Source organism: Eumetopias jubatus, unplaced genomic scaffold (assembly GCF_037043125.1).
Source record: "Eumetopias jubatus isolate StellerSeaLion01/CBP00866 unplaced genomic scaffold, mEumJub1_p1.0 scaffold_1, whole genome shotgun sequence".
Lineage (NCBI taxonomy): Eukaryota > Metazoa > Chordata > Mammalia > Carnivora > Otariidae > Eumetopias > Eumetopias jubatus.
In genome coordinates this window covers 71025724-71053433 of record NW_028274807.1, presented here as the reverse complement: position 1 = coordinate 71053433, position 27710 = coordinate 71025724, and the positions used below count along the sequence as shown (strand labels likewise).

Sequence of the window (27710 nt, the reverse complement as noted above, 5' to 3'; positions counted from 1 at the left end):
CCACACCCAGCACAGAGCCTGACCACGGGACTTGATCTCACAACCCTGAGATCATGACCTAAGCCAAAATCAAGAGTGGGATGCTTAATCAACTGAGCCGCCCTGGCGCCCCTACACTGCTCCTATTTTAAATAGTTATTTTTCTTGTTACTAACTGAATTCATTTTTCTTTTTAAACTTTTAAGTTGTACACAGAATAGACTTAGCTACCCTGAGATTATTTTTTAAAAGCTCTTTTATGGATTTTCTTAGTACTTTGTTTTATTGATTTTTGTCACATTCAAATCCTTGGTCATTCTGTAATTTATCTTGATGTAATCTAATTTGGTATTTAATTCTTCTATTTTTCATTTTTTCTTTACGATAAAGGCATTTATGGCCATTAACTTTCTTCTCAAACCAGCTTTATGCTCCACAGTGCTTGGTAAGATGTGTTCCCCCTTTCCATCCCTTTTTAGACAGTTGGTATATAATTTCTTTTTATTTTTAGATCCAAGTGTTTTATATCCAGTAATATGCATATCTGTAAAATTTTCAGATTGTTAAGATTTTTTTGGCCACCTTTATTTTTGACTGAACTGTGATCAAAGAATAACATAGGTAATAATTTTCTATGTGGCCAAATGCATGATCAATTTTTACAAAATCTAGTATATATCTATTAAACCAAATGTAGTACTGGTTGTATTATTTTTATTTATGATTTTATTTTTTGTCAACTTGATCTGTCCAACTATGAGAGGTCTCCTGCTATCACTATTTTATCAAGGTCTCCTTCTGTAATTTTGTTATATTTCTATATATTGAAATTTTATCACAGTTTACTTTTTACCTTAATATCTACCTCATCTGTCCCTAATACTGCCATTCCTTCTTTTTGTTTACCACTCCTTTCTTTTAGTTTACATTTGCCTAGTACCTCTTTAACTGTCACTTTATTTCCAACCTTTCTTGTTCATTTTGTTTGTTATATACAGGCATACCTCAGATATTTTGGGTTCAGTTACAGACCACTGAAATAAAGTGAGTCAAATGAGTTTTTTGGTTTCCCAGTACATATAAAACTTGTTTACACAAACTGTAGTCTATTAAATATGCAGCATTATATCTAAACAAACAATATACATACCTCAATTAAAAAATACTGCTAAGGGCGCCCGGGTGGCTCAGATGGTTAAGCGTCTGCCTTCGGCTCAGGTCATGATCCCAGGGTCCTGGGATCGAGTCCCGCATCAGGCTCCCTGCTCCTTGGGAGCCTGCTTCTCCCTCTGCTTCTCTCTCTCTCTCTCCCTCTCTCTCCCTCTGTTTCTCATGAATAAATAAATAAAATCTTAAAAAAAAAATACTGCTAAAAATGCCAACCATCATCAGTGCTAACTTGCTTTCAGCGAGCCGTAATCTTTTTGCTGGAGAAGGTCTTGCCTCAATGTTGATGGCTCCTGACTGATCAAGATGGCAGGGTACTGAAGGTTGGGTGGCTATGGTAATTTCTTAAAATTGGGTAACAATGAAGATTACAGCATCGACAGAATCTTCCTTTCACAAACAATTCCTCTGTAGCATGCGATGCTACTTGATAGCATTTACCCACAGAACTTCTTTCAGAACTGGAGTCAATTCTCTCAAACCCTGCTGCTGCTTTATCAACTAAGTGTAATATTGTAAATCCATTGTTGTCATTTCAGCAGTTTTCACAGCATCTTCACCAAAGGTAGATTCCATCTCAAGAAACCACTTTCTTTGCTCATCCATAAGAAGCAACTCCTCAGGACGGCTGGGTGGTTCAGTCAGTTAAGCACCTGCCTTCGGCTCAGGTTGTGATCCCGGGGTCCTGGGATGGAGCCCTGCATCGGGCTCCCTGCTCAGCAGGGAGCCTGATTCTCCCTCTGCCCCTCCCCCCGATTATGTTCCCTCTGTCTCAAATAAAATCTTAAAAAAAAAAAAAAAAGCAACTCCTCATCTGTTTTATCATGAGATTGCAGCAATTCAGTCATATCCTCAGGCTCCACTTTTTTTTTTTTTAAGATTTTATTTGAGAGAAAGAGTACAAGAGGGGCAGAGGCAGAGAGTCTGAAGCAGACTCTGCACTAAGCACAGAGCCAGATGTGGGGCTCAATCTCATGACCCTGAGATCATGACCTGGGCCGAAGCCAAGAGCTGGATGCTTAACTGACCACATCACCCAGGTGCCCCATTCAGGCTCCACTTCTAATTCTCTTTCTCTTGCTATTTTCCCCACATCTGTGGTTAGTTCTTCCACTAATGTCTTGAACCCCTCAAAGTCATCCATGAGAGTTGGAATAAACGTATTCCAAACTCCTGTTTATGTTTCTATTTTGACCTTTTCCCATGAATCACAAATGTTCTTAATGGCATCTAGAATGGTGAATCCTTTCCAGAAGATTTTCAATTAACTTTGCCCAGATCCCTCTGAGGAATCTATGGCAGCTACAGCCTTATGAGATGTATTTCTTAAATAATACGACCTGAAAGTTGAAATTACTCCTTGATCCATGGGCTGCAGAACAGAGTTTATGCAGGCATGAAAACAACTTTAATCTTGTTGGTCGTCTCCATCAGAGCTCTTAGGTAATCAGGTGTGTTGTCAATGAGCAGTCTTATTTTGAAAGGAATCTTTCTGAGCAGTTCCCAACAGTGAGCTTAAAATCTTCATTAAACCATGTTGTAAACAGATGTGCTGTCAGCCAGGCTTTGTTGTTCCATTCACAGAGCACAGGGAGAGTAGATTTAGCATAATTCTTAAAGGCCCTGGGATTTTCAGAATGGGAAAGGAGCTCTGGCTTCAACTTCAAGTCAACAGCTGCATTAGCCCCTCCCTAACAAGAGAGCCAGCCTATCCTCTGAAGCCAAGTATTTTGACTTCTCTTTAGCTATGAAGGTCCTAGATGACATCTTCTGCCAATAGAAGACTTTTATCTGCACTGAAAATCTGCTGCTTAGTGTAGCCACCATCATGGATTATGTGGGCTGGGTCTTCTGGAGAACTTGCTGCAGCTTCTCCATCAGCACCTGCTGCCCCCCTTACACTTTTATGTTATGGAGATGGCTTCTTTCCTTAAACCTCATGAACTCACCTCTGCTAGCTTCCAACACTTCTTTTGCAGCTTCCTCACCTCTCTCAGCCTTCATAAAATTGAAGAGAGTTGGGGCTTTGCACTAGATTAGGCTTTGGCTTAAAGGAGTGTTGTGTCTGGTTTGATCCTCTATCCAGACAACTAAAACTTTTGTTTTATCAGCAATAAGGCTATTTTCACTTTCTTGTCATTCATGTGTTCACTGGAGTAGCACTTTTCATTTCCTTCAAGAACTTTTCTTCTGTGTTCACGACTTGGCTGTTTGGCACAAGAGGCCTAGCTTTCAGCCTGTCTTGGCTTTTGACATGCATTCCTCACTAAGCTTAATCATTTGTAGCTTCTGATTTAGAGTGAGAGACATGTGATTCTTCCTTTCACTTGAACACTTAGAGGGTTAATTTCACTTGAACACACTGTGGTGTTACTGGCCTAATTTCAATATGGCTGTGTCTAGGGAATAGGGAGGCCCAAGGAGAGGGAGAGAGATGGGGGAACAGCCAGTGGGTGGGACAGTCAGAACACACATAACGTTAAGTTTGCCATCTTATATAGGTACAGTTCATGGCACCCCAAGACAATTATAATAGGAACAAAGATCACTGATCACAGATCACTATAAGAAATATAATAATAAAAGTTTGAAATATTGCAAGAATTACCAAAATGTGACACAAAGACACAATGTGAGCAAATGCTATTGGAAACACAGCGCCAACAGACTTACTTGATGCAGGGTTGCCACAAATCAATTTGTAAAAAACGCAGTATCCATGAGGCACAATAAAGTGAAGCACAATAAAAGAACGTCTGCCTGAATGTGGCTTGTACCACTGGATGGGCTGCAGTGGTGTTTATACAAGAAAAATTAAGGATAACTATTAGGGGATTGTTCAAATTAAAAATATATACCCATATAGTGGGATGCTACTTAACCAAGAAGAGTGATGTAGATGAGGAAAGATGACCATATACTGTACTTGGAAGTCATCTTTCACATTTCCTTTTCCTTCATTCCCATAACCAATCTATCACCCAAGTCCTGTTAATTTTACTTCCCAGATCATACATTTGTGTACATATCCCATCTGTCCTACCATTCTAATCCAAAGTACCATCAATGGTACTTTACAATGGCCTTCTGTTCTACCCGTATCAGCTTTGCTCCCACACTCACCCATTTTCTTCAGTGCTGCTAGAGCAAAGACTACAAATTGGATGATGTCACCTAAAACCCTTCAATAGATTCCTATACATTAAGGATAAAATTCAAAACCTAGACCTTAAGGTCCTATATCTCTGATCAGGTCTACTTCACGCCACTCTCTTCTTTGCTCTCTGCATTCCAGCTACACTAGCTGCCTCACATGCTTCTACCATCATAATATAATGATCATCACTTGTGTTTACCATGCGCTTAATGGTTTACACTAATTATTTCATTTAATCCTCTCAAAATAAATAGTCATGATACTACCACTTGACAGATGAGGGAATTGAAGCTTAGAGGAATTCAGCAATCTGCCCAAGGTCTTACAACTTGTTAAGTGGCTGGACTAGGATATGAACCTAGCTCTGAGTCCTAAGTTCATTTTGTCTACTGCCCCAGATTTGGACTCTCCAACCACGTTTCCTTTACCTTGGCGTTACTGACGATGGTTTGCACATATTACCTAAATAGCAGTGTTCAATCAAGTGTGTGTACTTAGCAAAAAATTACTTCCATCCATAGCTACTCAAGACTTTCTCTTAATTTCTATAACCCATCCAGTACAAAAAAGTGAAATGCTACAGTATCTCTAGACCTATGACTGGAATTTGAACTCATTGGTAATCTTGTCAAAATATCAAAAATAGAATATAAATAGGCTTTTAAAGTAATGTTGCTGGCATTAGTCAATGGCTATAGAGAGAAATTAAGGTTGGAAGGAGAAATTAAGGTTAGGGATTACTGATTTTATCATGCTGTTTTATAAATAGCATTCTAAAGCCCGGAAAAACTGTCTTGTCCACCCTGCACAGCAAGCTAATAGCAATGCTGGAACCATGAACTTTCAGCCCAGTGCTTTCAGTTAGAGAATATTCCAATCATCTGGATAGACTCAGAATTCTACTAGTATCTTCTGTTTCAAACAATAAGATGTAAAAAAACCCAGAACTATCGTATTAAAAACAACTATCATATTAAAGTTTTTTTTAAAGAGTCTGTTTCTAATTAATGTCATATTGACATTAAAGTTGCTATCCTTCTACTCAAAGTGGCTTATCTGCATTTCAGATTTAGAATCAAAAAGAAATAAAGGGAATACCTTTTTAGTCCATCTTTTTACTCCATTATATCCTTTGGTTACCAGCTGTCTGTGAAAAAAGCTGTTGAAGAAGTGAACCTAGAAGAGACATCAAATACAAGCATCCACATTATATTAAGCTGTGCCCAGATTTAATTTCAAAAGAAAATGGAAATTAAAAAACCCTTGCATGTAAGATAGACCAAAAGGTGAGGAAAAGGGACGCCTGGGTGGCTCAGTTGGTTAAGCATCTGCGTTCGGCTCAGGTCATGATCCCAGGGTCCTGGGATCGAATCCCGCATTGGGCTCCTTGCTCAGCGAGGAGCCTGCTTCTCCCTCTGCCTGCCACTCCCCCTGCATGTGCTCGCTTGCTCTCTCTCTGACAAATAAAAAAATCTTAAAAAAAAAAAAAATCTAAGGAATATCAAATAATTACATAACGTTAAAAAAACTCATTTTAATATACAAGGATTCTCTCCTGAAGAATAGTAACTTTTCACTTACTTTGTCTGGGACTGCATCCATTATCAGCTCACCGTACATATTAATGACCTATAAAAAGCCAACATAAAACCAGCTTACCAACCCTATACAATTCATAACATCCCACACAGAATGAGTAACACTGACAATGTTAACATTTGGGTACTAGGGTGAATGAGTCACTTCAATAAGGGTAAAGAATCTTTGATTCCAAAAGATAACTGTGAGGCCAACCCAAAGATTAATTATATTTTATGGTCCAACATCCTCTGCAACTTTTCCACACCAAGAACCTACAATATACTAACCTGGTCATTCAACCAATTCTGACCATCCAGGGTTGCCAGATCATCCATATCCAGCATGTGCTTATTGTAGAAGATGCGGAAGTTGCATTTTTGATGTCTGGCCCGATAGTTTGTTATTTCTCTATTGATAAATGGTTTTCTGGAAAAAAAAAAAAAGATTTTGAAAGAAAAGAAACATGAGTTCCGCTCAATTTATTGCTAAGTATCTACTTTTTTAAATTAAAAGTCAATAATTTTATTTTCAAGGGCTTAACTTAGCATTATTGACAAACCTATTAGAAAAGTCTTCGTTAAAGACATCTTTTAGTCTTCCAAGGACATCTTTTTCACTGAGTGGGACCAAACTGCCATACTTCTTCATAACCTCATCTAGGAATCCTTAAATAAAGGAAGAAAAATTACAATGGAAAAAACATTTTCAGAAAAAAAGTCATTCTCCCAATACTTAACCTACACATAACACTTAACCACACATTTAACCTATATTACTATATATTATGCTATAAAGAAATCTTTTAAAAGTTATGTTTTGTAAAGGCTAAAATAAAATAGATCAGGCCCTCACCATTCCAATCTAAAGAGAAATGCCCAAAGGTATTATTTCACAGTGGCTTTTTAAGCTACTGATGCTTAAATGGAGGGAATGGCTAGCTAGAATGAAAGACTGACATCCTTCAGTGCTCGCTTCAGCAGCACATATACTAAAATTGGAACGATACAGAGAAGATTAGCATGGCCCCTGCACAAGGATGACAGGCAAATTTGTGAAGTGTTCCATATTTTTCAGAGAAAGACAAGTATCAAATGATCTCACAGATATGAGGAATTCTTAATCTCAGGAAACAAACTGAGGGTTGCTGGAATGGTGGGGGGTGAGAGGGATGGGGTGGCTGGGTGATGGACATTGGGGAGGGTATGTGCTATGGTGAACGCTGTGAATTGTGTAAGACTGATGAATCAGAGACCTGTACCTCTGAAATAATACATTATATGTTAAAAAAGAAAAAAAAGACAGTAGGAAGGGAAAAATGAAGGGGGGGAATCAGAGGGGGAGACGAACCATGAGAGACTATGGACTCAGAAACAAACTGAGGGTTTTAGAGGGGAGGAGGTGGGGGGATGGGTTAGCCCGGTGATGGGTATTAAGGAGGGCAGTTATACACAATGAATCATGGAACACTACATCAAAAACTAATGATGTGATGTATGGTGACTAACATAAAATAAAATTAAGAAAAAAAAAAAGACTGACATCCTTCAATAGCTTAACCTTTTTTTTGTTTGTTTTGTTTTTTTCAATAGCTTAACCTTGAAGACGAATCCTACCACCCGAAGAGCAAAATCTAAAGGGTTTAATCACCTGGTTAAATGTGTCCCACATTTGGTAACTTAAGGAGTTATCGTTTTAAAAATCACAATCACAGTTTAATTGTTGATATCACGGTCACTGTATTATTTGGTAAATGTGTGTAAATTTCACATCTCATAGGAAGGGACAAATGTAAGGCATTTTTAATATCATATAATTTGGTGGAGTTATTATACTTCTGATACTGAATAACCCTATAAGGTGAACTTAACTGGGTAGCAGCTGGGGAGGCACATTTTAAGAGGGGAAATAAAGGGTGACCTCTTGGCCAGAATACAGGATAGTCTTCAGGTGGCTTCCAAGAGGATCCACTGAAGAAACATACCCAAAAAGGTCCTAGGAAATAAAGGGGCGCCTCGGTTGTTAAGCATCTGCCTTCGGCTCAGGTCATGATCCCAGGGTCCTGGGATCGAGCTCCCCATTGGGCTCTCTGCTCTGCAGGAAGCCTGCTTCTCCCTCTCCCATTCCCCCTGCTTGTGTTCCCTCTCTCACTGTTGTCTCTCTCTGTCAAACAAATAAATTAAAAAAAGAAAAGAAAAGAAAGGCTCTGCCTAGATCTTCTAGGAGAACCCTTCATGGAGATAAACACATCTCATTGGGACCAGAAGTAAAATAGCAGTCAAATAGCACTATCATAAACCAAGCACTAATACATCTCATTTCATCCTTATAACTACCCTGGTGTTAGATAGCATCTCTATTTTGCAAATGGAGATAGGAAGCTTAGGGAGGTTAAGGAACTTTCCCAAGGACCCTTAACTAGTATATGGCAGAGACAAGATTCTGATTGTGGTCATGTGGTTATTATATGACCACAGAAAGTGAACCATTAACTATTACACTATGCTACATCCAAAGCAGGAAATACCTAGTATCTTTTCTCTACAAAAGCAGCTTGTTCTCCACTTCATCTTTCCCTTTTAATACCCACTGGCCAAGAATTACCCAGAAAACTTCTTAAAATGAGAATTAAATCCATTATTCTTTACCCAGTTGCATTCACCAAATAAGCCAAAAAGGAAAAATGCATCTGGAATACACAATTTCTCTTACTCCCAAAGTGCTAAAACTTCAATGTGACCAAGAAACAAAGGATAAAATGTTGGGAAAAAACACAACAAAAACTACAATTCAAATTAGAGCTCATCCTGCAAGTACAAAAGGTAGTAATATGGCTCTTTTCCTCACTGGCGGCGTGAAGCTTGGCTGCCATCGTGAATGACACAGTAACTATCAGGACCAGGAAGTTCATGACCAACCTACTACTTCAGCAGAAACAAATGGTCAGTGATGTTTTTCACCCCAGACAGGCAACAGTACCTAAGACAGAAATTCAAACACTAGCCAAAATGTACCAGACCACACCAGACGTCATCATTGTATTTGAAGTTAGAACCCATTTTGGTGGTGGCAAGACAGTTAACTGGCTTTGGTATGATTTAGGATTCCTTGGATTATGCAAAGAAAAATGAACCCAAACAGACTTGCAAGACCTGGCCTACATGAGAAGAAAAAAAACCTCAAGAAAACAGCAAAAGGAACACAAGAACAGAATGAAGAAAGTCAGGGGGACAGCAAAAGCCAATGTTGGTGCCGGCAAAAAGGAGTAGATTCTGCAGTGACTTTATCTGTGGTGACCGTGCAGATTTTTCATGAGAGGATTAATAAACTAAGAACTTAAAAACAAAACAAAAACCCCCACAGAAGGTAATAATATGAAAAACAAAACCGGAGGTGTTATTTCTGAAGTTAAATTGCTCATGTTAAACCAACTGTGTTGGACAGTTTTTCCTTGAGGCAACTGCCAGGTCACATCCCACCATGAATGTGGAATGGGGTTCATGGTGTTGGGCATACAAGAAATGTAACCACTTGGTTCTCCCAACAAAATACAATACCCATGTCAGAAAGGTCCCATCAAAAACATGGAAGACATGGGGCACCTGGCTGCCTCAGTCGGTAGAGCAGGCAACTCTTGATCTTGGGGTGGTAGGTTTGAGCCCCACATTGGGTGTAGAGACTACTTAAAAACAAAATCTTAAAGTAAGAAAGGCATGAAATATCTAAGACTAAAGGAATGTGAAAAGCACAAAATTCTACGAAGGTTAATAAACGGAGTAATTCTTTGTTTTTAGACAGGAAAATTCAATATTGTAATGAATCCAATTTTCCCTAAATTAGTCTAAAAATTAATGCAATACCAATCAGAAGCCATTATTTTTATTTAATTGAAAAAACAAATCTTGGGACCAAAATGTGAGAAATTCCTAGAAATTTTTTAAAAGGATTAAAGAAGAGAGGTGAAAAAGAGGGAGGCCTAGTCCCATCAAATTATAAAACTAACTGCTGTAATTAAAGCAGACTAGTGCTAACATAGAAATAGAAAAACCAAGTCCAGAAAAAGACCCCAAAACAGGGAGCAATTCATAACCACGGGGAAAAGATGAATTACTCAATAAATAGTATTAGAATGATTAACTAAATTTTATTTAGTCGGAATTCATTTTGATGTGAAGAATGTGGTAGAGATCCATCTTTACTTTTTTCCAAATAGCAAAATGTAAAAATAACACATTAATAATCTAGAAGAAAACAAGGTTGAACATTTTTATAAACCTGAAATGGCAACAAGCTTTAATTTTAAAATTAAATTTTAAATTTTATGACTTGTTACATATATGTACAGGATTGTAATGTTTAGCGAGTCAAACTGGTATACTGCTTCTGAGGTTCCTATCATACTTTAACATGTATTATCAATGTGAGATTATAAAATGGCCTCTTATATGTTTCTTTTTAACAGCTTTATTGAGCTGTGATTTGCATCCACACACAAAAAAATCACTCCTGAAGTGTACAGTTTTTTTTTGTATATTCAGAGCTGTGCAACCATTACTACCACCTAATTCAAGAACATCTGCATTACTCCACTAAGAAAATGTGTACCTGTTACCAGTCACTCCTCATTGCTCCCTCTTTCCAGCCCCTGGCAACTATTAACCTACTTTCTGTATCTCTGTAATTGCCTACTCTGGACATTTCAAATCAATAGAATCATATAGTATGTGGCCTTTTATGCCTGGCTTTTTTCACTTAGCACGTTTTCAAGGTTCATCCATACTACGTACAAGTTTGCATGTATTTGTTTCTAATTAAATTTTTAATCCATCTGGACTATATTAACATAGGAATCTATTTCTTTTCCTTCCAAAAACAATTTTATGCAACATTTAATATAATTATGAAATAAACTGTAGTAAGTACAACTGGCTCATGATAAATATCAGTCCACTACAGGGAGCATAATGTGCAGTTATGTTAGAGAAGAGCCAGCATTCAGCATTCCATGGAACTTAATATTAGGTAACGCTATAGAAGTCAGTTAAAGAAGCATCTACTATACTAAATGTCCCATACTGATTTCTATTCTAATTGCTCTATTAATCCTAATTACTCGGGTTCCTTTATTTGTTGAATTTGTCCTTTCCATTGTGCTGGCTTTCCTCAGATGTTTGGTGATCGATTGTGGGCTTATCTGTACTTGGGTAATTTGCTGATGTGGGGAGGGCTGTGATGGCCAGTAGCTATTGCTCTGCCTTGAACTCTTTTCAGTGGACATGGAAATGCTAAGCAAATCCCCAAAATGGTTCTTCTGGTTCTTCTTTTCTCCTTTAACCTATTAAGATAATTAATTACTTCACAGATCACCAAGTATGCATTGTGTAAAAATCCCTATTTCCTCATGTCACGCTCTAGTTTTACTGTATGCCATAGTCAGTTTATCAGTTGCTTTTGGAAGTGCTACATCTCTATAAGTTAACTGCTATCTGTGTGTAAATGCTCACTTTTTCAGGTTTATGTATCATACCATGGTTCTGCTAACTTTATGGTAGGGAAATTTGTCTTTCTCTATTTTAGAGCAGTATAAACATCAGAAATAGTTTTTTTTTTTTAATGTTTTATTTATTTATTCATGAGAGTCAGAGAGAGAGAGAGAGAGGCAGAGGCAGAGGGAGAAGCAAACTCCCCGCCTAGCAGGGAGCCCGATGCAGGACTCGATCCCAGGACCCTGGGATCATGACCTGAGCCGAAGGCAGACGCTTAACCATCTGAGCCACCCAGGTGCCCCTTGTTTTGTTTTTTTAAAGATTTGCTAGGACTCTGTACTTTGTGTCTTTTTGTAGAGAAAAACTTTTTATACATACTTAATGGTTAGGAAAACAAAGTGTTCAGAATTGTTTAAACTACCAACAAGCAATGCTCCTAACTCCCCAGAAAAAGCCCTTTATATATCAATTTGATAGGGAAACCTGGGTAGCTCAGTTGGTTGGGCATCTGACTCTTCGTTTCACTCAGGTCGTGGGATCAAGCCCCAGGTTGAACTCCATGCTCAACGGGGAGTCTGGTTCCCCTCTCCCTCTGCCCCTCTGCATGTGTGTGTTTATGTACGTGCGCTCTAAAATAAATCCTTTAAAAAATTAAAACAATTTGATACATCTTTCCAGATATGACCTATACAAATGCACGTGCACACATACACACATATACTTATCCTACATGTATGCATCTCTCTCTTAACAAAATGGCATCATTCTGTTTTGCAACTTGCTTTTTTCACTTTATATAGATAGCTTTCAGTTTCAAAATATGGATTGAATTTCTTCTTTAACAGCTCCATAGTATAATATTGCCTGGATGTGCTGTAACTTATACTTCCATAGAAATTATTTTAGTTGTCTCCAGTCTTTTACTACCAGGACAATACTACAAGTAATATCCCTGAACAAATATATTCATATCTGGGATAAACTCCAAGAGGGAGAATGGGTCAAAGATTGATACTGCCACACTGTCTTCCAAAAATGTTTACATCAGCTTACTCATGGGGTACATTTTGACGAGAAGACTTTTTAAAGGAGGACGTAAAAACGTGAAGCCATAAAAACAGGTAAGTTTCACAATGAAGAATTGATAATTTCCTTTAAGCAAAATTACTACACACAAGTCGGGGTACTTTTACCTTTGGGGAAGGAAAAACTTAAACTCTTATGACATTTATTTATTTATTTTTTAAGATTTTATTTATTCATATGACAAAGAGACAACACGAGCGGGAGGGAGGGGAGCAACAGGCAGAGGGAGAAGCAGACTCCCCGCTGAGCAAGGAGCCCGATGCGGGGCTTGATCCCAGGACCCTGGGACCATGACCTGAGCCAAAGACAGACGATTAACTGACTGAGCCACCCAAGCACCCCTCTTAAGACATTTACAATTAAAACTTAACATTTTAGAATGATGCTAAGGTCCAGGAAGGTAGGAACCAGTGTTTCCTGCTCACTGCCAAATTCTTTAGCACAGTGCCTGTCATATAGGAAATTCTCATATACCAAATAAATAAAATAGAAATAACCCAATCCAATAGAAAAACAGGCAAAGGAAAATTATATACAAACAAAAAATGGCCAAGGAACACAGAAAAAGATGTTCGAACTTTAAACTTAAAAATGCAAATCAAAACAAAACAAAAAAAAAACACAAAATGCAAATCAAAACAACTCTTGGGGCACCTGGGTGGTGCAGTAGGTTAGTCATCTGACTCATGATTTCAGCTTGGATCATGATCTCAGTGTTGTGTGACTGAGCCCCACATCAGGCTCCAGACTCAGCGAGGAGTCTACTTGACATGCTCGCTCTCCCTTGCCCCATCCCCACCATGCACACACATGCGCCTCTCTCAAATAAATTAATAAAATCTTAAAAAATAACCCCAAACTCTCGTGATCTAGAAGATTAGTAAAGTTTAACAAATGTAAACTGGTTCAACTTTCTGGAGGGTAACTTCACAATTCTCTTAAAATTTTAAGTGTGTTCTTTCACCATCAATTCCACTACTACAGAAAAAAATTGTTTACGTATATAGAATAATTTTGTTGCACCTTCATTTATAGAAGGAAACTGGAAGCAACACAAATGTCTATTAACTAAGACTTAAATTATGGAACATTTAGGTCATACAGCAATATAGAAGGCTTCAAAGAGGAATGTCTAACTGCTTTAAGGGAAATCCATGTGTGGAAGGAGAAAACAGGACTCCTAGAAAAGATAATGGACAGCAATTGTGGGCTGGAGGTTGGGGGAGAATAAAGGAAGAGTGCATACCAGAAAGGCAGATTGACAGCTGCTCATCATCCACTGGAGAGACTTTCTGACTGTTCTTCCCACTTCCTGCTTGATCTTCTAGTTTGAGTCCACTGCATGTCAGGGGAGCCTCCAGGGGACTTTTACAGTAAGGGTGGTCCAGCAACTTAGAACTAAGAATGTTCTGCTTGAGAGATCCATCCTCATCCATCTGGCATGAGCTCTCATTCCCAGCAGTCTTTTCAGACACAGGCCCATCTACACTATTCACAGATTGATCTGCCCCACACAGTGACAGTTTTACTCTGTCATCACTGACAGTACTTGTCCGATTTTCCTGACCCAGAGTCATGACTTCTCTTTCGGTTTCCGAGATAAACATGTTACTAGAATGATGTTCTGGTAAGGGGATGTCATGAATCAGCTCTGTACACTCCCACTTAGGAGAGGAACAGGGTGACTGGTCCCAGGTAAATGTGGCACTGCCATTCTGTTGGTCAGGGAATGCTTCATCTAAACTAAGCTCCTTGCCCAAGAAAGGGCTTCCTTTAGTGTGGCCATCAGGCACATGAGAGTTCTTTCCCTTCACCACAGCATTGCTGTCCATATCTGGAAAATACGGTTGATGCCGACAAGAAGGGTCTTTAGGTTCTGGGGAAGGGAATGGGCTGCAACTGCCACCCTCACCGTTTTCCCTAAGGGTCTCTTGATGGTCCCCAGTGACCTGCACCCAGCTTCGCTGGGCTTTTTTTAGCTTGCAAACTTTGCTTTTTGTTCTGAAGTGCTGGGATCTGAGAATCCTGTACCGGAATCTAATCATGGATAATTTCTCATACATCATAAAAGGAGATACTTTTATTCTTCTATGTTGGTTAAGTTGAAACTTTTTTGGAATCAGGGGTCCCCCATTCCTGTGGTGCTCCAGACCCTGGTAGCAGCCATAACAAAAGCGCTTTCTCTTATGGTTGCTCAAGGTGACCACAATTGTGCCACTCTCACCTGGACTTTGGCTCTCCCCATTGAACTTCATAGGAAAGTCAGAAGCTTGTGGCTCTGTCCTAGGTCTGTGACCATTGGCCTGACCTAAAACATTACTTGCTGGTAAGTCAGCAACTGCCTTCAAGACACTTTTCTCTCCACAGTATTCATGGTCAGAGTTCTTTGCTGAGGACAGCAGCCTCTCTGCTTGGAGTCTTAGGAGGGTCCTTGAGGAGGAAAGGAAGTGTTTAGAGTCTTTTCTTTTCACTTTAGAGGACAAAGTACTAACATTTTGAGCAGCCACACTGGACTTTGTCTTAGCAAAAAAAGGTGCATCCTGGATCCACGTTTTCTGGATTTGAAGGGCTTTTCTGCACTGGAAATGCTTCAACTGCCTGCTCCAAGTAATTGGCCTTCCCAATTTGGCTTTCAGAATGCAAAAGTGTTGGTGAAAGCAGAACTTCTTAAAACCTCCAAACCCTGTATTCCATTTCTCAGAAAAGGCTAAATGGATTCCTTTCCTCCATAGAATTTTCTTCTGTTTTTTCATTTTTCTGATGCATAATGAGATCTTGATGAAGCTGAGAAAGAGAAGAGAAAGCAAAGTTACACTTCTATCCTAAAAATAAGGTCATAAAGATATAATCACGGCAATATAAGCTGCAAAATTCAAAGAAAAAGAAGAGCATATGAAATTCAATTTAGACTATCAGACACAGGGGCGCCTGGGTGGCTTAGTCGGTTAAGCAACTGCCTTCAGCTGGGGTCATGATCCCTGCGATCGAACCCCACGTTGGGCTCCCTGCTCAGTAAGGAATTCACCTCTCCCTCCCCACTGCTTGCTCTCTCTCTTAAATAAAAAAAAAAAAAAAAAAATTTTTAAAGATTTCATTAATTTATTTGACAGAGAGAGACAAGGCGAGAGAAGGAACACAAGCAGGGGGAGTGGGAGAGGGAGAAGCAGGCTTCCCGCCGAGCAGGGAGCCCAATGCGGGGCTCAATCCCAGGACTCTGGGATCATGACCTGAGCCGAAGACAGAAGCTCAACAACTGAGCCACCCAGGCACCCCTCAAATAAATAAAATTTTAAAAAATATAAAATTAAAAAATAACAGACTATCAGACACAATGAAAGCCTCACCTGATTAAGGTTTTCCCCATAGTGAAAACTGGAAGACATGAATACACTCACATGACCCCATTTGGTATAGCTGCCTCTGACAGAAATAAATTTTAAGAATCATTTCAAGGGGTGCCTGGGTGGCTCAGTCATTAAGCATCTGCCTCCGGCTCAGGTCTTGATCTCAGGGTCCTGGGATTGAGCCCCACATCGGGCTCCCTGTTCTACAGGAAGCCTGCTTCTCCCTCTCCCACTCCCCCTGCTTGTGTTCCCTCTCTCGCTGTGTCTCTCTCTGTCAAATAAATAAAATCTTTAAAAAAAAAAAAAATCATTTCTATCAGTTTCTGATGGAGCAGACAGAGTGGGGAAGCAGAAGAGAATCTTTAAGTGTTGACACTGCTCCTCATAAGCTAAGTGACTTTAAACAAGTCACCCAAATTCTGTGCTCTCATTTGTAAATTGAGGGCTAGGAAGGGAGGGGGAACCACATACCATTTAAGACTGATTCCATATTGAAACACTTTGTTCCATACATCAAATTTTAAAAAGGGCAGGTACTTTTTGCTGTAAATAGACATCCAGAGGCAGATATTCAATAAATGCATGCAACAGCAGTATTTCAAGAGGGAGACCAGCCTCCTCTTTGTCAGTTAGTCAAAAACTTTGAGTGACTATGCCGGGATAAGTCTATCAGGTGCTTTCATGCAGTTAGGGTTCCCGCTCTCAAGTGAATGTTGAGAAAAAAAAAAAAAAAACGTGTGTGTGTGTCACACACACACACACAATGAACTCTGGTAACACACTTATTAGGAATGGTAGATGAAAATGACAGTCAAAACCAAACAGGATTTCCCCTCCAATTTAATAAGATCTAGTATTACTGAAGGCTCTTCAGTGAAGAAAGAAAGGTGCCAGCCCCTAGAGATGGGATAGAAGAAATACTAGACTATGAATCAAAAAACCAGTACTCTAATTTCAGCTTGCTAATAACTTTTTTTAAGATTTTATTTATTTGTCAGAGAGAGAGAGACAGTGAGAGCAGGAGGAGTGGGAGGGAGAGGGAAAAGCAGGCTCCCCACTGAGCAGGGGGCCTGATTCAGGACTCCATCCGTCCTGGAATCATGACCTGAGCCGACCTGAGCCGAAGGCAGACGCCTAACCAACTCAGCCAGCCAGGCATCCCTAAGCTCGCTGATAACTTATTAAGAAAAGTTGTATTACGGGACACCTGAGTGGCTGAGTCGTTAAGCGTCTGCCTTCGGCTCAGGTCATGATCCCAGGGTCCTGGGATCGAGCCCCGCATCGGGCTCGCAGCTTGGCGTGAAGCCGGCCTCTCCCTCTCCCACTCCCCCGCTTGTGTTCCCTCTCTATCTCTCTGTCAAATAAATAATAAAAATTAAAAAAAAAAAAAGGAAGAAAGAAAAGTTGTATTACCTTTCTGTGCATCAGTTTTCTCTGGGGGGAAAAAAGGACTGAGCACATGTTTACCTCCATTCCCTCTCCAAATCCCAATAAGATGACAGAAATGGGATTTTAAGAAAGGCAAAAACTCTCAAGGACAAAGAAATCTAAAAAGGAGACTAGAACAATACAATTTTGAAAGAAGAAAGCACACAGTTGAGTGATCACAGACTTACAGGAGGCCAAAAGAGTGAAAAATCTAAGCCAGCAGTAGGGGAAGCCCAGAAGCAAGTCACAGGACCTCAGAAATGCTCAGGAACTAGAAGCAACAATACCCATGAAGGGCAAAATAAGAAGGGAGCTCAAAAAGGAAGGACTGGTTTAAAGTCTGATTAAGAAGCAGTTAGACCCCGGGCGCCTGGGTGGCTCAGTTGGTTAGGCGACTGCCTTCGGCTCAGGTCATGATCCTGGAGTCTGGGGATCAAGTCCCGCATCGGGCTCCCTGCTCAGCGGGGAGTCTGCTTCTCCCTCTGACCCTCTTCCCTCTCGTGCTCTCTATCTCTCATTCTCTCTCTCAAATAAATAAATAAAATCTTAAAAAAAAAAAAGAAGCAGTTAGACCCCAAGATGCGCATTCTCCTTACATTCAAAAGTTTTACTTTCTGGGGAGGATGAACCAGGATAGTCAGGCACATCATGCACAACTGAGGGCAGGAGTACAACAGGATATATGACTTTTATACAGTGAATTCCCTCCCCAGCCCCTTTCCCCATTTAGATCCCAGAAAAAAGGTTTATAGCCCCAAGGGGGAGATCAGCCCTGGGGGGCAGCAGATACTGATTTTGGGGGATGCCTCAACTAAACAGGCCTGCACAATTACTCTACAGTGTACCCCAAAGTTTGAAGCAGTGAGACCCCAAATCCCTCCCCCAACTCCACACAGCAAGTAACTGCCCTTTCACTACCCAAGTCTGGAAGTTTAGTCTTCAGAAAGAGTAAAACTGAAGCTCTGCAGCCAGGGTTATCTCAGGCATAATATGAAGATGGAATTATACACTGAATATACGAACCCCAACACTTTCCCACTCACATCTCAGAACCCTGGTAGTTTGTCTTATCCATCCAAGTAGGAGATTAGAAGATTCTTCTCTGGAGAATCTGATTAGTCCACAAGACAATACATAAATACAGATATCCCCCCAAAATGGCCCAGGATGGCCCAAAGTACACCCAAAGCTGACAAGTCCCACGACATGCTCACAATTTCCAAGCAATCTCTTAATGGTTCTTTAAAATAACAGGATAACCAGGGACGCCTGGGTGGCTCAGTCGGTTAAGCAACTGCCTTCGGCTCCAGTCGTGATCCCAAGGTCCTGGGACTGAGTCCCACATCGGGTTCCTTGCTCGGCGGGGAGTGTGCTTCTCCCTCTGCCTGCTGCTCCCCCTGCTTATGCCCCCCGCCTCTGGCAAATAAATAAAATCTTAAAAAAAAAAAAAACAGGATAACCAAGATTCACCAGATTTCCAAGGCTTGAAAAGTGGACCAAAACAAACAGATCATAATAAGTTTTTGCTTTTTTTAGAGTAGTCAACTTGAAAAAACTAAGGGGGGGAAGGGGAGTTATTGTTTAATGGGTACAGAGTTTCACTTTAAGATGAAAAAGGTTCTGAAGATGGACTGTTGGCCATGGTTGCACAACAATGTGAATGTATTTAATGCCACTGAACTAAAATATGATATCATACCTAAAAATGATCAAAATGGCAAATGTTATGCTACCTATATTTACCTATACACTAAAAAGATAAGATGGAAGAAAAAAACTAACACTATCTACAAAGAAAAAAGAATACATCCACTGGGAGGGAAAGAAAAGAATAGGCTGTTATATTTTTTAAGGAACAATCAAAAACAATAAGGGACCTTGGAAATGTAAAATAGCAGAATTAAAAACCTCAATAGAGAGTAAAGGGCTGGGGCGCCTGGGTGGCTCAGTTGATTAAGCGTCTGCCTTCGGCTCGGGTCATGGTCCCAGGGTCCTGGGATCGAGTCCCACATCGGGCTCCCTGCTCAGCGGGAGGCCTGCTTCTTCCTCTCCTGCTCCCCCTGCTTGTGTTCCTGCTCTCGCTGTGTCTCTGTCAAATAAATAAATAAAATCTTAAAAAAAAAAAAAAAAGCATCCTTTTCAGCTCAGGTCATGATCTCAGAGTCATGGGATCAAGCCCCATGTCAGGGTTTGTCCCTCTCCCTCTGCTCCTCCCCCAGCTCTCTCTCTCAAATAAATAAATCTTTTTTTTTTTTTTTTTTAAGGTGGGGAGGGTGCCTGGGTGACTGTCAGTTGGGCAACCAACTTGATTTTGGTTCAGGTCATGATCTCAGGGTGGTGAAATCGAGCCCCACATCGGGCTCCGTGCTCAACGGGGAATCTGTTTGAGGTTCTTTCTCTCCCTCTCTCTCTGCTCCTGCCCACACCCCTGCATGTGCTCTCTCTCTAAAAAAATAAATTTTTTTTTAAATTTTATTTATTTGACAGAGAGAGAGACAGTGAGAGAGGGCACACAAGCAGGGCAAGTGGGAGAGGGAGAAGCCGGCTTCCCGCTGAGCAGGAAGTCCAACACGGGGCTTGATCCCAGGACCCTGAGATCATAACCTGAGCTGAAGGCAGACACTTAACAACTGAGCCACCCAGACACCCTTAAAAAAAATAAACCTTAAAACAAAACAAAAAAAGCTTGATGGGAAAATGGGGAAAAGAGAGGAGACAATTCACAAATAAAGATTTTTAAACAGCCCTTACACGAGAAAAGATGTTCAACTTCACTCAAAAAAAATGGGCAAAGGGTGGGGTTGGGGAGTTGCCCAAAATGGGTGGAGGAGGTCCAAAAGGTACAAACTTCCAGTTATAAAGTCAGTCAGTCATGGAAATGTAATGTACAGCCGGGTGACTATAGTTAATAATGCTGTATGTATATTTGAAAGTTGCTAAAAGTAAATCTTAAAAATTCTCATCACAAGAAAAAAGACTTGATTACCATGTATGGTGGTGAATGTTAACTAGACTTACTTATAGTGATGATTTTGCAATGTATACAAATACGAAGTCATGTTTTACAACTGAAACGGATATAATACTATATGTTAACTATACCTCAATAAAAACACTGGCAAAAATTATGACAACACATTCTGTTGGTGGCAGAAATGAAACTTTCATACTTTGCTGGTAGGAATGCAAACTAATAAAATCCTTTTGGAAGGGAATTTGGTAATATCTAACAAAACCAGGTAAGTATTTACCTTCTAATCCAGCAACCCCATTTTTAGTAATTTATCCTTAATATACACATCCAATAATAATGAAAATACACAATACAAGGTTATTTACTGCAACACTGTAATTGCAAAATACTGAAAACCTTAAAGAACAGTAGCTGAATAAAGTATGGTTCTTCCACACAATGAGTGAAACTATAAAAGAAAAAGATAGGGGCATCTGGTTGGCTCAGTTGGTAGAGTACCCAACTCTTAATCTTGGGGTTGTGAGTTCAAGCCTCATGTTGGGTGTAAAGATTACTTAAAAAAATTTTAGGAACTCCATGAACTAATATGGAATGATTTCCAGGTTAGGTGAAAAAAAAAGTTCAAATCAGTATCAGTAGTGTGCCACCATGACGGTAACACACAGACACCAACTCCAAGCTCAGGGAGTTCACAAAACCGTCAGGTTTGATAATTTGCCAGAAGGACTCACGGAACCCACTGAAAACTATTATATTCATAGTTATGGCTTATTAAAGCTGAAGAATATGGATTAAAATCAGCCAAGTGGAGAAGCACATAGGGCCTAATCAAGAGAAGTCACAAGTGTGGAGCTTCCAGTTGTCTTCTTACCATGGAGCCAGGACAGCTTTACCCTCCTGATATCAGCGTGTGACAATACTGCCAGCCAGGAAGGCTCACTTGAGCCTTGATATCCAGAGTTTCTATTGGGGGTTTTTAGGCATAAATGATTGCTCACATGACTGAGCTCGGTCTTTCAGCCTCTCTGGAGATCCACTGATGCCAAAGTCATTACCCTAAATCATACCATTGGTCTTTCTGGGATGGCCAACCGCCATCCTAAATCATGCTGTCTGTTAGATTGTTGATGTCCAAAGCCCCCATGCAAATTCTGTAAGACTGTTGGTGATCCAAGGCCCCCCAGGCAAATACAGACATTCCAATGAGGGATGACAGTCCAAGGGCTGAGAGATTACCTCCCAGAAGCCAAAGACAAAGGATTTCTCTTGGGGCAAAGTTAAATTCTTTACCAAGCAGCCACCTTTCATACAAGAAAAAATAAGAAAATAAACATGTATCTGCCCTTTTGTGACCCCCCCAAAAGACAAAATAAAAATATAAATATGAGGAGGATAAACCAGAAACTAATGAGAATAGTAACCTATAGGGCATGGTAGATGTGAATGGGATGAAAAAAATGAGGAACAGGAAAATGGTAAGAGGGATGAGAGAAGCATGGCACTTCTCTAAATATGCCTGTTTGAAAAGTTCTGACTTTTACAACCATGTTAATCCTTTATATACTTTAAAAATATACAAATAAAATTAAAATCAACCAGAATGCAAGAGGAATCCAAAATGAAATACAAATAACAAATGAACCTAACTGTATGACAAATAGATAACCTAACTACACTGAAAAAAAGTAGAGGAGGGAAAAATTAGCCAAATTTTAGAAAACACTTTGACTGTACAGGACTAGAATCAAAAGGACTGTATACAAATACTGTCCTTTACGGGTGCCTCAGTTGGTTAAGCATCTGCCTTCAGCTAGGGTCATGATCCCAGAACCCTGGGATTGAGCCCCGAGTCAGGTTCCCTGCTCAGCGGGGAGCCTGCTTCTCCCTCTCCCACTCCCTCTGCTTGTGCTCTCTCAAATAAATAAATAAATAAAATCTTATAAATAAATAAATAGCCAGCTAGCTAGACAGACAGACAGACAGACAGACAGAAGAACAACTAGAACATAAAGAGAACTAGCCCTACAACACTGTTAAAAGGTAGGGGAGTTGCTGGGACTTTCTCAGAGCTGAAGGGACTAGCACGTGCCAGTTTATAATCCCCCCTCCACCTTGATGGCATGGATGGGGTCAGGGTCTGGGTATTCTAACTGGCTTACTGCCTCATTGAGCCCCAGGCTTCTGGCCTACCAGCCCCAGCCATCCCACCAGAGCACCCTCTGTGCTGAAAGCACCGAGACTGCACCAGCCATGCCCACCTCAGTTTTAGCTGTCCTGCCTGGGTACTCCATGCACAAACAACCCCAGGACTCCCCTGGCCTATACCCACATCAGCTTCAGCTGTCCTGCCAGAGGCCCCTCTGTGCAAAAAGCCTCAGGACCACCCCAGGCAAGCCCACTTCAGCTCTGGCCATGCCACCAGGGCAGCCCCAGTACAGAATGCACAAGCCCCGGGCCACACCAACCACAGCTCCAGACAGTCAGCAAGTCACCAGGCAAATACAGTCTACACAGGGAACACCATATTCAAGACTATTCCTTCAAGTTTACAAGTAGCTGTTCTGCCCAATTCGTAGAAGCAAACACAGGAAGTCAAGCAAAATGAGATGGGGGAATATGCTCCAAGCAAAAGAACAAGACAAAAGCTCAAAAAAAGAACTAAGTGAAACAGAGATAAGCAAATGTTTGATAAGAGTTGAAAGTAATTCTCTTAAAGATGTTCAATGGACTGGAGAGAAGAGTGAAAGAACTCAGTGAAAACTTCCAATAAGGATACAGAAAATGTAAACAAGAACCAATCAAAGTTGAATACAGTAAAACTAAAATGAAAAATACATTAGAGGGAATCAACAGTAAATCAATGGATGAGAAGAAACAATCAGCATCTGGAAGACAAGGTAATAGAAAGCACCCAAGCTGAAAAGTAAAAAGAAAAAGAAAATTTTAATGAGGTACATTAAGCAATCTCCTGGACAATATCAAGCAAACAAACACTCACATTATAGGGGTCCTGGAAGAAAAAGAGAGAGAGAGAAGGGGGCAGAAAAAACTTATTTGAAGAAATAATACCTTAAAACTTTCCTAACTAGGGGAAGGAAACAGACATCCAGGTTCAGGAAAGAGAGTTCCAAACAAGAGGAACCCAAAGAGGTCCAAAACATAACATATAATAACTAAAATGTCAGAGTTTAAAGATAAAGAGAGAATTTTAAAAGAGGCAAGAGAAAAGCAAAAAGTTACATATGAAGGAAACCCCATGAGGTTATCGGCTGATTTTTCAACAGAAACTTTGTAGGCGAGGAGTGCCTGGGTGGCTCCGTCGGTTAAGCACCTGCCTTGGCTGAGGTCATGATCACAGGGTCCTGGGATCAAGCCCCACATCATGCTCCCTGCCAAGCAGGGAGACTGCTTCTCCCTCTCCCTGCTGCTCCCCCTGCTTGTGCACTGTCAAATAAATAAATAAAATCTTAAAAAAATTTTTTTTTGCAATTTTGAAATTGAAATTGAAATTTTGCAGGCCAGTATGTGGAAAGGAAAAAACCTATATCCAAGAATATTCTACCTGACAAGATGATCATTCAGAATTGAGAGAGGAATTTCCGAAGCAAACGTTAAAGGAGTTCATTACCACTAAACTGGCCTTACAAAAAATGTTAAAGGGACTTCATTAAGTGGAAAAGGCAATAATTAGATGTAAGAAAATAATGAATTAAAATATGTAAAATATGAAAACATGTACATAAAATGTGGAGGGGGAATAAAACAAGTTCTTTTAGAATGTGTCTGAACTTAAACGACCAACTTAACATATGTTCACTGCTATATACTTAGGCTATACTTATATATGAATCTCATGGTAATCACATACCTGAAATCTATAACAGATACACAAAAAAATAAAAAGAAAGCCAAATAAAACACTACAAAAGTCACCAACCACAAAGCGAGCAAAAGAAAGAAACAGAACTACAAAAATAATCAGAGAACAATTTAAAAAATGGCAATACATACTTCCCAATAATTATTTTAAATGTAAATGATCTAAATGCTCCAAACAAGACACAAAATGGCAGAATCAAAAAAACAAGACCCATCTATATGCTGCCTACAAGAGACTCACTTCAGACCTAAACACACATACAGGGTGCCTGGGTGCCTGGGTTGGTTAGGTGTCCAACTCTTGGTTTCAGCTCAGGTCATGAGCCCACGTAGGGCTCTGCGCTCAGCAAGGAATCTGCTTGAGATTCTTTCCTCCTCCCTCCATCCACTCCTCCCCCCACTCACTCTTTCAAATAAATAGTATCTTTTTTCTCCCCACAAAAAAAGACATATACAGGGGCACCTGGGTGGCTCAGTTGGTTAGGGAACAACTCTTGGTTTCAGCTCAGGTCATGATTTCAGGGTTATGATATCAAGCCCCATGTCAGGCTCTACGATCGGCACAGAGTCTGCTTGAGATTCTCTCTCTCCCCCTCTCCCTCTGCCCCGCCCCCTGCTCATGCTCTCTCTCAAATAAAAATCTTAAAATTAAAAAAGACATATACAAACTGAAAGTGAAGGGATGGAAAAAGATATTCAATGCAAATGGAAATGGGAGAGAAAAAAAAGCCAACACTTATATCAGACAAAACAGATATTAAAACAAAGACCATAATGAGACAAAGAAGGAAAAGAAAGAAAAAAAAAAGAGAGAAACAAAGAAGGGCATCACATAATGATAAGCATCAATCCCAACAAGAGGATATAACAATTGTAAATGTCTATGCATCCAATACTGGAGCACTAAATACATAAAGCAAATATAACAGACATAAAGGAAGAAATGGACAGTAATATAATAACAGTAAGAGACCTTAACTCCCCTACTTATATCAATGGATAGATCATCCAGGCAGAAAATCAATAAGGAAACAATGTCTTTGAATGATACATTAAACCACAGGGACATAACTGATATATACTGAACATTCCACCCAAAAACAACAGAATACACATTTTTTCAAGTGCACATGGAACATTCTCCAGGATTACATGTTATGCCACAAAACAAGTCTCAATAAATTTAAGAAGACTGAAATCCTATCATGCGTCTTTTCCAACCAGAATGGACAGGATGAAACTAGAACTCAATCACAAAAAAAATGGAAAAGGGGTACCTGGTTGGCTCAGTCAGAAGATAATGTGGTTCTTGATCTTGGGGTTGAGTCCAAGCCCCATGCTGGGTGTAGAGATTACTTTTAAAATAAATAAATAAATAACTATAAAAAAGGAAAAACACAAACATGTGAAGGTTAAACAACATGTTACTAAACACCCAATGGATAAACAAAGAAACCAAAGATGGGGCGCCTGGGTGGCTCAGTTGGTTAAGCATCTGTCTTCGGCTCAGGTCATGATCCCAGGATTCTGGGATCAAGCCCCCCATTGGGCTCCCTGCTCAGCAGGGAGTCTGTTTCTCCCTCCCCCTCTGCCTGCTCATCCTCGCACTCGTGCTCTCTCTCACATGCACTCTCTCATGCTCACTCTCAAATAAAATCTTAAAGAAAAAATTACAGGCCAATATCCCTGATGAACATAGCTGCAAAAATCCTCAACAAAATATTAGCAAACTGAGTTCAAGAATATGCTAAAAAGAACCGAATGAGCCACAAAGGCATCCAAGTGTCTTCCTTCTGCTCAGGTCATGATCCCAGGGTCCTGGGATTGAGTCCCACATCAGGCTCCCTGCTTGGTGGGGAGCCTGCTTCTGCCTCTGCCTGCCGCTCCCCCTGCTTGTGTGCTCTCTCTCTCTGAGAAATAAATAAAATCTTACCAAAAAAAAAAAAAAGAAAGAATACGATAAAAATGGGACACCCGCGTGGCTCAGGTCATGATCCCAGGGTCCTGGAATTGAGTCCAGCATTGGACTCCTTGCTCAGCAGAGAGTCTGCTTCTCCCTCTGCCTGCTGCTCCCCTTGTTTGTGTTCTGACAAATAAATAAAATCTTAAAAAAAAAAAAATAAAAGGGGGGGGCCTGCGTGGCTCAGTCAATTAAGGGAATATCCTGAGCTGAAATCAGGTCCTGATCTCATGGGTCATGAGACTGAGCCCTGCAATGGGGTCCATGCTCAGGAGTCTGCTTAGATATTTTCTCCCTCTGCCCTTACCCCAACTTGCGCACACGCTCTCTTGCTCTTTCTCTCTCAAATAAATAATTAAAAAAAAAAAAAGAATACAGGGGTGCCTGGGTGGCTCAGTCAGTTAAGAGTCTGCCTTCGGCCCAGGTCATGATCTCAGGGTCCTGGGATCAAGTCCCACATGGGGCTCCCTGCTTCTCCCTCTCTTCTACCCCTACCCCCTGCTCATGCTCTCTCTCATGCACTCTCTCTCTCAAATAAATAAAATCTTAACAAAATATATGATAAAAGGTTCATTCAGCAAGATCAAATGGAATGGATTCTGGGAAGGCAAGGATGGCTCCAATATTTGCAAATCAATCAACATGATATATACCTCAGTAGCAAAATGAAGGACAAAAATATGATCATCTCAGTAAAGAAAAAGTATATGACAAAATTTAACACCTTTTCATGACAAAAACTCCCAAAAAAGTGGGTTTAGAGAACATACCAGAACATAACAGTCATACATGAAAAACCCACAGCTAACATCAACTCAATGGTGAAAAACAGAGCTTTTCCTCCAAGATCAGGAACAAGACAAGAATGTCCAGTCTCACCACTTTTATTCAACACAGTACTGTTAATTCCTAGTCACAACAATTACACAACAAATAAATGACATCCATATTTGTAAGGAAGAAGTTAACTGTCACTATTTGCAGATGACATACTATACATAGAAAAACCTAAAGACTCCACCAAAAAGCTTTTAGAATGAATGAATTAAGTAACTTTGCAGGATACAAAATTAACACACAGAAATCAATTGCATTTCTGTTCCCTAGTAACAGTAGCAGAAAGAGAAATTAAAACAATTACAAGTGCATCAAAAAGAATACCTAAAAATAAACTTAACCAAGAACGTGAAAGACCTTACTGTGAAAATTGTAAAACACTGATGAAAGAAATTGAAGATGACACAAATGGAAAGATATGCCATGCTCATGCATTGAGAGATTATTAAAATGTCCATACTATCCAAAGCAATCTATAGATTCAATGCAATCCCTATCAAAATACCAATAGCATTTTTCACAGAACTATAACAAATAATGGTAAAATTTGCATGGAACTACAAAAGACCCTGAATAGCCAGAGCAATTCTGATGAAGAAGAACCAAAGACAGAGGTATCACAATCCCAGATTTCAAGATGTACTACAAAGCTGTAGTTATCAAAATAGTACGACACCAGCACAAAAACAGATCAATGGAACAGAATCAAGAGCCCAGAAATAAATCCATGCTTATATGGCCAATTAACCTACAACAAAAGAGATGAGAACATACAATGGGGGAAAAAAAGTCTCTTCAATAAATAGTGCTGGGAAAACTAGAGAGCCGCATGCAA

The 27710-nt window shown here is 40.0% G+C and overlaps 1 protein-coding gene, 1 non-coding gene and 1 pseudogene across 5 annotated transcripts in view; 2 read left to right on the top strand and 1 right to left on the bottom strand.

Moving 5' to 3' along the window:
* Positions 1-27710, bottom strand: part of SENP5 (SUMO specific peptidase 5) — a 53216-nt gene that overhangs the window by 12711 nt on the left and 12795 nt on the right. For 3 of the 4 annotated variants that reach the window (XM_028101167.2, XM_088024968.1, XM_028101170.2), the window contains exons 2-6: positions 13700-15237; positions 6444-6549; positions 6172-6310; positions 5885-5932; positions 5402-5479 (exon numbers count right to left, since the gene is read on the bottom strand). In XM_028101167.2, coding sequence (XP_027956968.1) covers positions 5402-5479; positions 5885-5932; positions 6172-6310; positions 6444-6549; positions 13700-15206 — 1878 coding nt within the window. In that variant the 5' untranslated portion in view covers positions 15207-15237. Of the gene's footprint in view, positions 1-5401; positions 5480-5884; positions 5933-6171; positions 6311-6443; positions 6550-13699; positions 15238-25355; positions 25426-27710 lie in introns of those variants that run through there. The other variant, XM_028101168.2, reaches the window with a different exon arrangement.
* LOC114207192 (U6 spliceosomal RNA) lies at positions 6849-6955 on the top strand. The gene has a single exon (XR_003608794.1). It is a non-coding gene; the product is annotated as a U6 spliceosomal RNA (small nuclear RNA).
* LOC114206974 (small ribosomal subunit protein eS24 pseudogene) lies at positions 8791-10610 on the top strand (annotated as a pseudogene).